General features: G+C 38.2%; 1 protein-coding gene across 1 annotated transcript; it reads left to right on the top strand.

The window, feature by feature from the left end:
• The first annotated feature begins 2,524 nt into the window (after positions 1–2,524).
• On the top strand, positions 2,525–12,305 carry LOC115918235 (cathepsin L1-like). Its single transcript, XM_031000553.1, has 7 exons — positions 2,525–2,685; positions 5,226–5,504; positions 8,194–8,346; positions 8,827–9,051; positions 9,584–9,749; positions 10,010–10,115; positions 10,570–12,305. Exons 2-7 carry the CDS (start codon positions 5,244–5,246, stop codon positions 10,667–10,669), a joined length of 1,011 nt encoding a protein of 336 aa, XP_030856413.1. The 5' UTR covers positions 2,525–2,685; positions 5,226–5,243; the 3' UTR covers positions 10,670–12,305.
• The last annotated feature ends 2,857 nt before the right edge of the window (positions 12,306–15,162 follow it).

Here is a 15,162-nt window from a genome sequence, read left to right as displayed (position 1 = left end):
AAAACTGTTTTCAAATCAAAATGAAGACGGGCGTCCTCCCCTGGGGTGGGCACAAAAAAAAGGGGGTGGGGTGTTGATTTAAAAAAAAAAAAAGCAGTGCTCAATACCCCCCCCCCCCCCCCCCCCCCCCTCGTTGCTCGTGTGTCAATCACGGAACTTCCGTGGTGTCCATCAGAAAGATCACATAATGTTGTTGTTTTATAGTTTTTATTGGCGTGTATATTTAGACTGCAATAGTCTTTTCACAAGCTTGACGCAAACATTATTTCCTATAATTTCATCGTCATTTCTCTCCATCATAAACTTTAATAATGTTATATTCCAATCCAACGTCTATTCTGATTAAGAGTATAGCAATTTAGAACAACAGTCTTAGAAAAACATAAAAATTGACCGGTATAATAATAGGCCCAAATTATCCTATTAAAAAAAAAAAGTTTATGGTAATGTTAAGACTTTGGAACTGTTCCTTAGTCTATTTTAGCAGTGTTGAAACCGTCGATACCCATGTACATGTGGCTGTGTTTTAGATGAATGGTCGAAACTAAAATTTATGCTGAACAAATAAAGCGACCAAATAAATGAAATGTTAAGCTTTGCTTATGATTGCGGTCTCCTGCACTTTTCCAACAGAATAGTTCAGATAATACTTTAAATTTATGATAATATGTTATGGAAGTAATAAGTTTCGTTATTATATGTACATATATTATGTACAAAAAACATTTTGACATTAAGAAATTATTGTTTGTTTATGTTGTATTATACCTTACATGTATATTATGTTCTTTGTTATTCAGTTATATTTTATTTGGAAAATATGCAGAAATAAAATCAAATAAAAAATATACGAAATAAAACGGGTGATAATAGTGAGATGCGCCTACAATTTCACATTATTTTATTCTGTTCACCCCACGATCCAATTTGATGTCTGAGAAAATTAGACTAACTTCCGGCAACATGGAAAAAAAAAAATCATTACTGCGTATACTATAGTAGGTAGTCTTTAATAATGAACAGGTTACGACGTTACATGGTTGAATGTTGAAACGAGATGTTGTATATGGTCAATTTCTCTCTCTGACAAAATATACTGCCACATCTTTAGACACACGCAAATATTCCTCATGCTCCCTAGGCCCTGCCGAGGGCTAAGTCAATCAGAGATTATTGAGACTTAATATAATATTTAATTATTTCTGTTTTCAAGACTAGTACCATTTATCAATACATGTGTAGGCCATTTCACAATTATATACTTTCCACTTGAATAGCAACAATAAGCATTATCATAATTTAAGACTAACAAAATATATATTATTACATTAGCAAACCAAGGAATTTGTTTTTTCCAATAAAAATATCCTTATTCCTGTACATGAACTTCAAATTGGCTACTTGCCTGGTTGCTGCAGAAAGAATAGATACGTATGTGGCTAAACGTCATCATAAAGCTTGGCCTTTTCTAAAAACATACTTATAATTGTACTTTGATGATTGTGAATAAGCAAAGAATCAATAACAATAAATAACAAAAGATTGTTATTGATATGTATATTATCAAACAGTATTTATGTCAGTATTTTGAAGGGTACGACATTTAAAACGTGTACCAATATCTAAACAAAAATATAAGATTTACATCAAATTGGCCACATTTAACACCCTTCTGTACACATATAATTACGACTCAATGCTATTGATACAATACCTATCACAAGCTGGATATTTTGTAAAAGCAGTACGATATGCATTGTGCAATTATTCCACAATAGCTCAATATGTCATTGAGAACGCGGATCATATCGCCTGAATTGACGGAAATTCGACTTTGGCAAGACTGTTGGCCACTGTTCATACTTTCATTGTTTTAACATTAAAAAAAGAAGGAAAGAATTGAGGCAAGTGGTGCAAAACACCCAGTCATCTTAGATCCCCCCCCCCCCCCGTTTAGGCATCCCGACCCCTCTCATCATTAGTTCTCTCGCTTTCTCTCCATCCTCTCCCCCTTTCTCTTTCGAAATTCCCCTTCTTTTTCTATTTTAATATTTTTTAGAGATGTTCCCCTGCTTCCAGTAAAAGAATTCTGGACCCGCCACTGTAACGTATAACTCATTCTTATCTTTCTATCGGTCACGACAGTGAATCATAATATATCTTTTTTGTCTGATAGTTGAGACTAGGTATCGAAGAAAAACATACAACGTAGGCCTACGTAGTCTTTATCCATTTATTCGTAATTCATAATTACTCCTGAAGTGGAAAACACTAATACTTCCAGTGATTAAAAAAACATTGAAATATATCTCATATATTATGTTTGGGTTTTTATGCATACCACGCTATTTTTTCACTTTTACATTTCGTCATTATGAGGAAAAGAACATAATGTTATTAACCCGAGTGGTGTAACAAATGTGTCTATATTTAAAGACTACTAGTATTGGTGACGTCACCTGTTTGGTCACATGCTGATGAAAAGTCACGAGACCTCGGCCCCCTTGCTTGCATCATCATGCTTTGCATTGTATTTCTGTGTATCACGGACTTTGAAGCCCAGTCGCTCCACAATTACGGAAGTCACGAGACCATCAACATCGCTTATAAAAACCAGCAGAACAGTGATCATCTCTAGTACTCTTGAAAGTAATTTACAGACGGATTCCTCTTTTCAGCCAGCTGGTGAGTTACGAGTTTCTTTCCTGAAATCATCCGTAGCATTTACGATTAAGTTAGTCAACGTTATTCGTTAATTGTTGTCATCAAATTGAAATTGCTCAACTGTTCAAGAGTCAATAGACAATTCAACAGTCAACAGAATTTAAATGCAACTGCAAGTTAGGTCTATTAGTATCAGTATCATTCATGATAATTAAATTTATTCTAGATCTACAAACAGAAGTGTTCCGAAACTTCAGCCATAATTAAGTCAAAACATAAGTTCAGCCTTTGGCGGTAATTAGGCTAAGTAGACTACTACGTAAGCAGGTAGACTCTTAGACCGAAAGCTTCAGTCTCTATAATCGTCGGTTGTTCCACTGAGACTACGTCTGGCTCCACTAGACCTCCGGTTATAGAGACAGAACGACTGCCTATGCCAGCCTGTGTTGAACTTATTCCGCTAGATTTTAGCCGCTAGGCCCCTCCCACAAACTTGCCACGGCCGTATTGTTATGCCCCCAAAATCCCCCAAAATGTCATTTTACCTCGTCCATATCCAATTTTAAATTAGGCCTAGGCTATAATACATCGGTTCCACTTACTAATTTGATGTAAATAATCCGTTTAATGGTCCCTTTTAAGGAAATTATGGGTCAAAATCGACATCCATGTTGAAAATCTTGCAAGCCGTGTTAAACACTCGTTGCCGTCAATCTCATCCCTTCTAGTCTACGCCGAAGGCAAAATGATTATGAAGGAAAAAACTGTGATAACGCCATTACGAACGTGTAGATGGCGCACAGTTTTTCCTTCATTATCATTTTGCCTTCGGCGTAGACTAGAAGGGATGAGATTGACGGCAGCGAGAGTTTAACGGACGGCTTGCAAGATTTTCAACATGGATGTCGATTTTGACCCATAATTTCCTTAAAAGGGACCATTAAACGGATTATTTACATCAAATTAGTAAGTGGAACCGATGTATTATAGCCTAGGCCTAATTTAAAATTGGATATGGACGAGGTAAAATGACATTTTGGGGGATTTTGGGGGCATCACAATACGGCCGTGGCAAGTTTGTGGGAGGGGCCTAGCGGCTAAAATCTAGCGGAATAAGTTCAACACAGGCTGGCATAGGCAGTCGTTCAGTCTCTATAACCGGAGGTCTAGTGGAGCCAGACGTAGTCTCAGTGGAACAACCGACGGTATAGAGACTGAAGCTTTCGGTCTAGTAGACTCTAAGTTCAGTTTAACTTTAATTTGCTTGGAGTTGGATTTGATTTCTACCAGTATAGTCTAGATCTAGCACAAAATCATGTCTACTTTTTCTAGTTCTTGTTGACTTGATCCATGACCCTCGCTCACATTGTACATTGGCAAACAGTCTGTCAATTTCCGTACCATAACCTTGCCGTGTGAAGTTCACCTAGATTCTAGACTAATTTGTTGAGCATCTACATTGCATTGTACTGTAGTGACGGGGCGGTTATTAGACAGCAGGGCCTACTATTTAACTACGCAATATGCTTAATTACAATACTAAGGGTCAATCCTACCATAGGCTGTAGAAGTAACTGCTTGAAGTAAGTCTCAAGAAGCACCGATGAGTGGAGCTCCACGAAGCTACGTTGAGATCCGAGACTCGGAGGAACACAGCAAACGGCATGTCGCACGGTTACAGTTCCAGTCCAAATCTAACGTTCCCAGTGATAAGCACGCCCGAGGAAACTACCGCGGGTGTCGCCTAATGCGGGACTTACGCGCATATGCCGCCAGAGCCGTAGTGGCTCAGGCTGAATCACTACATTATTCCCCACTTAATGAGTTTAAAGCCTACTTCTAACTAAAACTAAACTAAAACTAACTTAAAAAGATTGGAAATCTATTGGGGTTTCCCCGCGCAGGTTCGAATCCTGCCGATTACGCCATTGTAGTGACGGGGCGGTTATTAGACAGCAGGGCCTACTATTTAACTACGCAATATGCTTAATTACAATACTAAGGGTCAATCCTACCATAGGCTGTAGAAGTAACTGCTTGAAGTAAGTCTCAAGAAGCACCGATGAGTGGAGCTCCACGAAGCTACGTTGAGATCCGAGACTCAGAGGAACACAGCAAACGGCATGTCGCACGGTTACAGTTCCAGTCCAAATCTAACGTTCCCAGTGATAAGCACGCCCGCGGAAACTACCGCGGGTGTCGCCTAATGCGGGACTTACGCGCATATGCCGCCAGAGCCGTAGTGGCTCAGGCTGAATCACTACAGTACTATTTGTACTTGTAGTCCTACTTATCTGTAGGCCTACATCAATAGTCATCATGTCCTTTCCTGTATTCCTGAGGCTGAGGAATGAATGAAGAATTTTAAATTCTTGTGAGAATTCATGTAAACTAGATCTAGATCTGGTCATAATATTAATGTTAGATCGATTGTTTAGGCAGGCCATGTGTATTGCCGTGGCTGAGCTGAGGTACAGTAGTCTACAGTCATTTGATTTGAATGTCAATTTTAATTATGAAATCTTGTTGATTAACTTTTTCTCTTCTTTTCTGTCTTGCAGAAAGCTTCTGTTATCATCATGTCCAATCTAACATTCCTTGTCGCAATGGGCCTTGTTGCCTGTGCCGCTGCTGCCTTCGTGAAGCCCACCAGCCCAGACCTAGACTCCAGGTGGTTGGAGTGGAAGATAGCCCACACCAAGAGCTACACAAATGATATGAATGAGCTGGAGAGGAGACTCGTCTGGGAGGAGAATGTGAAGATGATCAACATGCACAACCTGGACCACAGTCTACACAAGAAGGGATTCAGGCTAGGAATGAACGAATATGGTGATATGGTAAGACACTCCTTGCTCTAGATCTTCGTTCACTAACTATGACTATCATTATCCATTCTAAATTATTATGTCTTAGAGTTTAGTCTACTTCTCGTTCAATCAATGCTCTAGTTCTGAATCATCTTTTGCCTTTTCTGCAGTACGTATTTCATTGGCTACTATGTATAAGTTGCTTTCTAGTTTTTTCCCTCTTCTGAAAATTGAAACGTGTCCAACATTCTATTTTGCCATAAGGACATTAATGCTGCAGTAGGCCTCCATGATCTTTGCATTTTATTTATTGTAATCAGTTTCCTGCTCAGAATATAAAAAGGAAGAGGAAGAAGAAAATTCTGTTCAGAAAAAAAGGGAATTATCAACTTGAACATGTTTGACTGAATAGAAACTCAAGAGTGTGATGTGCATATACATCACAGTGCATGTTGTGGAATGACTAAGCTAAAAAAACCAGTACCTGTAACCCTCGTTTCTTTGTTTGCAGTTATTCCTGTTATCTATAAACTTGATGCAAACTCACGTGCTTATGCTCTTTGTGTGGGTTGTTTAGACGCCCATTGTTCATTTCCAAAGATAAGAGATATGGATGGATAGGTCTTTTCAACTTCTGCCCACACAATATGCTTCATACTCAGTAGTTTTAACCTCAGCCCTTATGCCCCCTCTTTTCCAAATCTGAATGAAATTTAAAAATGATTTAGAAATGTTATGATGATAGTGCATTTTTCTTTTTCATACCCCTCTTGGTTTCTTGCTTCATACTTCCTTTTTATCTGTGAACATTAATTTATTTATTATCTTACCAAGCAATATTAGACCTACATATAAGATTTGTAAATAAAAATACACATACACCTTATTCCCACCCTGCTTTCATTATCTTTTATGTTGTGTAATACAATACATATAACACTGACTAAGTCTCATTTTAGTGAGGGTAGAACCATATCAGGAACCTGATCTACATTGTAGTTGGTACATGTTACAAACCACTGCACTCCACAAAACATTTGATATGTTTTATTGTCTTGAACATTATTTTTGATTTCCTTGAACCAATTATTTTTGATTTCCTTTAACTAATTATTTTTGATTTCCTTATATCAAGGCCTTTCCAATGTAAAATACCAGGATGACTTCTTGATCCTGGGTCCAGTTTTAGTTTCATTTTCAATTGTATTATTCACATCAAACTCCAATGCCCAGGCTAAAGTGTGTAATTCCCCAACACCAACTTACAATGACTTCCTGATCCTCCCATATCCTTTCCGCTATTATCAATATGAGTTTAGGTTTCGGTCACAAGACCTTGCTTTGCCAATTGTTTGTTGAGGCAGTGTCAGGTGATTCTGAACTACCGGTACGTAAATGATCATGTGATGCCTGTAAAATCCATCAGTTTGACGGGTACTGGTATGCCAGTAGGGTGTAAGACAAAGCCTCTTAAAGGAGTTTTATAGGACTGTATTATTAGTCTATCCTATCTTATCATTTGTAAAGACCTGTATCTTATCAAATTGTATCTACACCATATTTTCTTTTCTTGGCATAGATCTAAGGCTTGTTTACAAAGTCTGATAGTGAAATCTCTATTATATAGATATCCTGATACTAATACCCAAGGCCAAGCTGTTGTGTGTCATATTAGATTAGTTTCACAAATATTTACTCTCCAAATAGTACACTATTTTGTGATGAACTAAGACAATCTAACTTGTGACAAAGTCAAATAAGAGATAAGTCACATGATTGGTATCTTCAGAAGGGCATGTAAACTTGTATTGTCTTCCAAATTATTATACGACTATGTCTAGGCCTACATAAGCTTATTGTAAAAATCTGTCAGTCTTGTGACAAAGTTTGACAGCGGCTAAGTCACATGGTTGCGGTAATACTTGATAATCTAAGAATTTGAAATAAAGAGGACCTGGTAGTCTGTATCAACATTGTCTTCTATTCAACAATAAATTTCCAAGATTGATGACTGTAATGGCATCACCTGACTTCCATATACCCTGTGATTATCTGATAGTTTATCTTTCGAGACTGTCAAGACTTGCTATTAGGCTACATCACACAAGTGTCTGAATTAAATAATGGGTCATTTAATGGCAATCAATCATTATTGGTGCTCCTTTATCATTTTACCTTTTCATGTCATTGTCTATTAATTTCAATTCAATTTTCCATCCTCTTTTACAACAATATCAGTTGTAATCTTTTTGTATGCCATGTGAATTACCCCAGATATGAATGGACATCATATATATTTATTTTATTATTTTTATGGATTTTACTGCAGCATAAGAGTCTCTCGAGTGTCCTCTCCTTTTACTTGGCTTTTATCCACACTTGAGGTCAAACTGCTCATTGAATCTTTTTAAGTTTTCCACTGTTTTGTACCTTAAAAGGCCCACATGCTTCCTAATCCCGTGAATGATTGCATTATCTCCAGTGAATATGCAACAGAATGTGGTTCCATGCCAAGATTGTTTATCACAGATTGAAACTAGTCATGGATCCTGATGATTATCTATTTCATTATCCTGCATGTATTGGATTCACAATGTAGGGCATTGATTAGTTTTCAATGACTTTTAAATGGTAGATGCACACATTTGATTTATGTTTTGTTTAGTTCTCGAATTCACAGCTTCCCTTTTCTTTGCATGTTGTTCTCTCTTCTGTGCAGAGACTGCATGAGGTCCGTTCCACCATGAACGGCTACAAGAGCTCCAACGTGACCAAGGTTCAAGGAAGCACCTTCCTGACCCCATCTAACATCCAGGTACCAGACACCGTCGACTGGAGGACCAAGGGATACGTCACTCCCGTCAAGAATCAGGTAATCAGAACCTTCTTTTTAAGATATGAAAAGGGCATTTTTGTGACATTTTCTCACTTGTCAGATCCTAATTCAGTTTAATCTTTTTCTGCTTTATTCAACTAATGGAACAAACAGTGGTTAGCCTTTCCTGAATTATGTCACATATACAATGGACATGCATCGCCACACACTCTAAAACAAAGTGGCAGTCTAGGAATGTGATTTGTAGCAGATATATAGTTAATGTCATGTCATATCTGCCGATCATGGAGGAAAATTGTATTATTTGTTATCAACTTTCTTACAATGTGTGTAGTCATATGTGTCAAACAATTTCTTTACACATTGCAATTGTACATGTTGATGAAGTATTGTCGTTCCATTGTATAACCAGTGCAAATCAGCAATACAGTAATAGAAACTTTGCCTATCACAAAGTACATTTTAGAAAGGTCTGACACCACTTTCCCTTGCTTTTGTTACTGTTGACCATGATAGGGCCAATGCGGATCTTGCTGGGCCTTCAGTACCACTGGATCCCTCGAAGGACAGACCTTCAAGAAGACCTCCAAACTGGTCAGCCTCAGCGAACAGAACCTGGTGGACTGCTCTAGGACTGAAGGAAACATGGGCTGCGAGGGCGGTCTCATGGATCAAGGATTCCAGTACGTCATCGACAATCATGGTATCGACTCTGAGGATTGCTACCCCTACGATGCTGAGGTAAGACATTCCAAGCATACTATAGTCACTGATAAGGATACTTTAATGTCAAATCAGAAGAGGTATACATGTGGCTTGTGTTCCCAATTGCTCAAGTTAAATTTGAGGGGCACGTTTTTCTATCTTTTGTGCCTGTCTGTTTGTCCTCTTTGTTTGGGTAGCCACACCACTAGTTACTAAGATTTTATAACAAAAGAAAAGAAAAAATCTTTCCTACTGAAATATGGGAAAACGCAAGAAAGATCCATTCTCTCCTTTAATAATGCCCACAGGTAATTTGTGAGCTGTTGACTCTGTTGTTGCACCTGAACCCCACTATACCCCACAACATGAACATTTCAAACAGTGGATCTCTCCTGACTGCCCATGGGGTTGGTGGGGATGTTCATTGTGGGATGTTGTTCATTTGATGATGTTGTATTGTTATAGTTTATGTATGCTTTATTTATTTGCTACACAGCAGTGGGCTTCACTTTTCTACATTTGACAAGAATTAATTGTGATATTGTCTCTCCCTCTCTTCTCAATGTAGGACGAGACTTGCCACTACAAAGCATCATGCGATTCTGCCGAGGTCACTGGATTCACCGATGTCACCAGCGGGGATGAACAAGCCTTGATGGAAGCCGTTGCTTCAGTTGGACCCGTCTCTGTTGCCATTGATGCTAGCCACCAGTCATTCCAGCTGTACGAGTCTGGTGAGTCTTGAAATGCCATGCCTAGCTTTACTTCAGCTTGCTGACTAATCAATTCTCTCATTGTCACAGGCTTTTGTTTGGAACAAAAATTCTGTTGACTCATATACTTAAAGTTTTTAAAAGAAAGTTATCGCACTTCTGGCTCTCAACAGACGATTTTGTAACCTTGCATTATTCCATTGGTGTACTAGTACCTTTAACACAGAACCTTATGCCAGCTTCTGTATTTGACTTTCACTCTTGTATTTGATCATTGATAGGTGTGTATGATGAGCCTGAATGCAGTAGCAGTGAGCTTGACCATGGAGTACTCGTTGTTGGCTATGGAACCGATGGAGGAAAGGACTACTGGCTTGTTAAGAACAGGTAAATACTTCTCCTTACTCAAAAAGAAGGTTGATTTGTAAATATGAAACAATTTGGTAGATTTCTTTTTCTTTTTTCCCTTCCATGTTAGTGAATCTCATTAAAGCAATGCCCCACATAGTGTTTTGCTTTTGAAATGCTCTTGAAATGCTTTCATATTCAAAACGGTTTACAATTTGCCACTTTTTCATGTTTTCCCATATACACAATTCTATAACTAGTACTTGACCATGTTTGTGATTTTCCATATAAAAATGGAGGATTAGTTCTAGGAATCCTAGTGTGGAATCATAATGTTAAATATAATATGACAAAATTCACTACTCTTTAGTAAACTCTGTTGATTTCCTAATAAGATAGTTCTCCACAATACAGCAAAAGATATCTCACATCTTTACTTATATGCTAAAATTTGAATCCTCAACGTTTACCTCCTTCCTTTTTACCTTCACAGCTGGGGAGAGACCTGGGGACTCAGCGGTTACATCAAGATGTCTCGAAACAAGAGCAACCAGTGTGGTATCGCTACCTCAGCCAGCTATCCTCTAGTCTAAACACACCCCTCACTACCTGCTGCTTTCACTTTTGATGTTAGTGATCACTTTCACACTAGGACTCAAATAGACATTTTCAGACCGGGCGTAAGAACCAATCGACCTTCTGTGCTTCATGCCTGTAATTTATCACCAAATTATATGTAGTAAGCTACTAGATGTGCTTGGTCTTGTTCATACTTGAAAATCTCTCTGGTTAGATTGGAAATGGATAAGATGCCTCTCCTGTTAATATGAACAATAGTCAGACAAAGCTAAGACTTTCAATGCCCCCCCCCCCCTTTTTACCTTACCACAAATCAAGAGAGCATTTCACTTTCTACATGGCATTACTACATGTGGCATTGACACCTTTCATTTGCATATCGTCTGTTTGTCGCCAGAAGGACGTTAACTCAATGTAAAATCATTTGAGTCAATGCCCTCCTGGCTCCAAACAAGACTGTATTTGTAAATCAGCTTCGAGTTGCGCCTTGTACTTAAACTGAGTCGCATATCAATCGTGCTATAACAATACTTATAAATATTCAAGTGGAACGTGATAATCATAGTTTAAGTTTTCTTCTACATGTATTTCAGAACCCCTCATAAATTAATTTTTAATTGGAAGGCTATGTAAAGTTGAGTATGTTAAAATGTCATGATTTCCAAACTTTTATCAGAACATGCAGATGCATGTATTCAGGTATGTAAACCATATCATTAATTGGACATATTGAAGATATTTATATTCATACTATCATTCATACATGTATTGCACATGACTTCATGTCTCAACCTCTTGTGTCATTGACTGCCTTTTGTTGACTTTCTTTCTTACATTATTGACCAGCTGATGCTAAGAAATGTGTGTGCTGCATGTATGTATTTCTCAACAGTCCTCAAGTACACAAAAACATTGTAAAAGATGGTAGAAAACATTGCTCTAGACATAGATCTATTTTATCTTTATGACTAATTTATTTTCTGCTATCTATGTACTTAGTTCCCTTTATCTATAGTGCCTTGTGTATTTATGATATCTCTTTTTAGCACCAATCTCAGATATCTCAAGACATTCTATTATTGACTATTACCTAATACTTGCTAAAAGCAGCGCAGGCAATGTTTGGTTGAAAGATCCATAAAATAAGAGCTAGATAATAGATATCATACACAGTAACACTGAAGTTTGAAAAACTGAATGTCCTTTGGCAAACACTTCCATTTTTAGTACAGATGTGTATCGTGCAATGGGATTAGGATATTTGCAACTTTGTACCAGTTCATCACTTGAACTTATATTTCAAAGGCTTCCATTTCTTCTGTTGATACTTTTGCTTGCCTTTTACTTTTGTTTGCTTAGGGTCCTAGGTTTTTATTCTTTATTGGGAGAGGGAATAGGTCAATTTTTCTTTTCTCTTTGTGTGGGTTGTTTAGTGATAGATGCAGTTTTATTTATTTAGCTTGAAAGATACATTTAACTTTATTCTAGTTGTGGGAGGGGCCTCTTTGGTTTAAGATTAAAACAGTAGAAGTAGATTTCTGTATCTGTGAATATGTGTAATTTCAGATTTAATGTTTATATAACTTGTTGTTCTGTAAATGACTTTTTATACTGAAAATAATTGAAATAAAGATCATGAATGTTATTGTACAAAGTGGTGTGATGATTATGTACTTTTATCAATTCGTATAGAATAACCGCGACCATGGAATCACTGTGTGTCCTATCAAAGACAGAGAAGGATAAGGAGTGTAAGAAGGGACGAGAGAGAGACGAGAGAGAGAGAGAGAGAGAGAGAGAGAGAGAGAGAGAGAGAGAGAGAGGGAGGGGGAGAGAGAGAGATAGAGAAATAAAGAAATAAAAAAAGAGAGAGATGAATCCATGTAGTGTATATTGGTCTTTGTTGTTTTTTAAAACAAGTGGACAGATAATCGGGAGTAATCTTAACTGGCCTTGAGGAGGAAGGACAGAAAACGATAGACGGCAACAAGCAGATAGTTTTTACATGTATGTTTACTTTGTACAGTAAAGCAAGGGAATTCGCATAGCAATAAAGAGAATATATAGACTTCATTTATTCAAAAAGTATACAAGTAGAACCTGTATATTTCACAATACTATTGCTACAGGTATGATCATCTCTTGGATCCATGACGAATTCTTCATATATTATACATTGAACGTACATGAAACAAAGGATAGGGAGAATGAAATGTACATGTTTTTTATTGAATACAAGATAAAATTGTGACCCCGGCGGCAAAGTTAGACCCCCAAAATCAGCTGAAAATGCAATAACCCCCTTTTTCCATTTTGGATATCAGATTATTTTTTTGACCAACCATTTCCTCAAAAGTTCATATGGAATGTACATGCAATTTAAGTGGGTAGTACATGTCAGAATAACAAGTTTAATAAAATGCAATAACAATGTTGAGAATCGAAATGGACGTAACTGATTGATATATTTTGCAAGGATGTTTTTCTTATACAGTCTAAAAATAAATGAAGTATTCTACATACGGTACTACGTTATACTACCAATTCAATTAGTTCATGATTACAAAATGTTGAGAATACACCAATCAACTACGCCCGCCTCTCTCCACTTCGCTCTCTCTTTCTCCTTCCCTCCTCTTTCTCGTTTTCCGTACCATATCTTCTCTATCTTACTCCTCCCCATCACCACCCACCCCCTCTTGCTCATTTTCTTCTAATTATAATTAGAACAATATGACATCAAACTGATAATACTCAAAAAAATACAAAAACTGTATAAAAAGGAAAAATAGTACAAAAGCTCGACTTTACAGTTCGCCCTAGCAACAAATTTTGCTGCAGAGGTTTCTCAAAACCCACTTAATAGATTTTTTGTAAAATATAAAAAAAGTTCAAGAAATTGCTGTTTAACATTGATATTAGAGGCGTCTGAGAATATTGTACTGATGGTAACAATTACACATATCTGTTAGTTTATTATTCAGTCTCTTGATCCTACCCTCCAACTTCGCCTCCCCATTTTTGTTAACCTACATAGGACCTCCACTTTTAAAGCCCCAGTGGTGCTATTGATTATTTAAGATTTAATTTTTAAACTAGACTCCTTTTTTAACACTATCTCCTTTGTATTCGATCTCATCTGTAATGTCGATGTGTCCTTCTCTTCCATGTTTCTCCTCCTTGGCCTCCAACTCAAATGATGACGCACTATCTGCATGAAACGATTTAGGTCTAGAAAAATAAAGAAAAGAAAAAAAAAATAAGGGGGGGAATATATACATTAATTATCTAGACAGGATGAGCAATAAATTTACAAAGTTTATTATTATTCGTTCTGACCATACATAGAGGCGGCCAGGAAAATATAAGTTCTAGTTTTATAATTAGACCACAACACCGTCACCGTCAGGCGCGGATCCAGGAATTTCTTAGGGGGGGGGGGCCTCAAGTTTGAAATTATGCGAGCCAAATATTGGGACGTTATGGTGACCAGCAGTGGCGTAATGAGCAAAAACGTTTGGCGGGAGGGTGGGGGGGGGGAACTAAAAATCCGCACCACCCCCACTCTTACATGCAGGTCCCACTGAACGTTTTTCAAAGTGCGTGGGGTGGGGGGGGGGGAGGCTATAGAGTATTTATGATCAGATAGAGCGTAGAGTTTAGAGTCATAGCCCGGGGTGGGGGGGGGGGGGTGTGTCAAGAAGCGAAGCGCCCGGAAGCTCAGGGGGTATGGGCATTTAATTACAGTCAGATGAGCATATTTGATACCTTATTCATGACACTGGCAGGTCACTAATTGATGAGGGGTCAAGGGGGCGGAGCCCCAGAAGCTCAGTGGCTTAAGGCATTTATAAAGGTCAGATACGCATACAAGGGCCTGCCTTTAATAGGGCCAGAGCCCCCGGAAGCTCAGGGGTTTTAGGCGTTTAATTACGGTCAGATGAGCATATGTCAATACCTTATTTGTGACACAAGCAGCACACTAATTGGCGTTAGGTCCAAGAGGGCGGAGCCCCCAGAAGCTCAGGGGTTTTAGGCATTTTATAATGGTCAGATGAGCGTGTTTTGATACCTTATTTGTGACACTGGCAGGACACTAATTGGAAGTGAGGTCCAGGGGCGGAGCCCCCAGAAGCTCAGGGGTTGGAGGCATTTTATAACTGTTAATGGAGCATATTCTGACACTAATTAGTGACACTGGCAGGTCACTAATTGGCGTGGGGTCTAGGGGGCAGAGCCACCGGAAGCTCAGGGATTTTAGGCATTTAATTACGGTCAGATGAGCATATTTTGATACCTCATTATTTTGTGACACAGGCATAGGTCACTATTCTTTCTGTCTTTCTATTTCTCTTTATTATACTTTTTCAAAAAAAAAATTATAGGGGGGGGGGGGGGCTCGAGGCCCCCTAGCCCCGCCATTCCGTGGGCCCTGCCATGTAGGCCTCTTAATAAGCATATTTCTTGCCTGACTGTAAATTTAGGAATTTGTCATTTTCCAGCAAAC

The sequence above is a fragment of the Strongylocentrotus purpuratus genome, unplaced genomic scaffold, assembly GCF_000002235.5.
Source record: "Strongylocentrotus purpuratus isolate Spur 01 unplaced genomic scaffold, Spur_5.0 spur5_scaffold_6, whole genome shotgun sequence".
In the NCBI taxonomy this organism is placed as follows: domain Eukaryota; kingdom Metazoa; phylum Echinodermata; class Echinoidea; order Camarodonta; family Strongylocentrotidae; genus Strongylocentrotus; species Strongylocentrotus purpuratus.
This window is presented reverse-complemented; position numbering and strand designations above follow the sequence as displayed.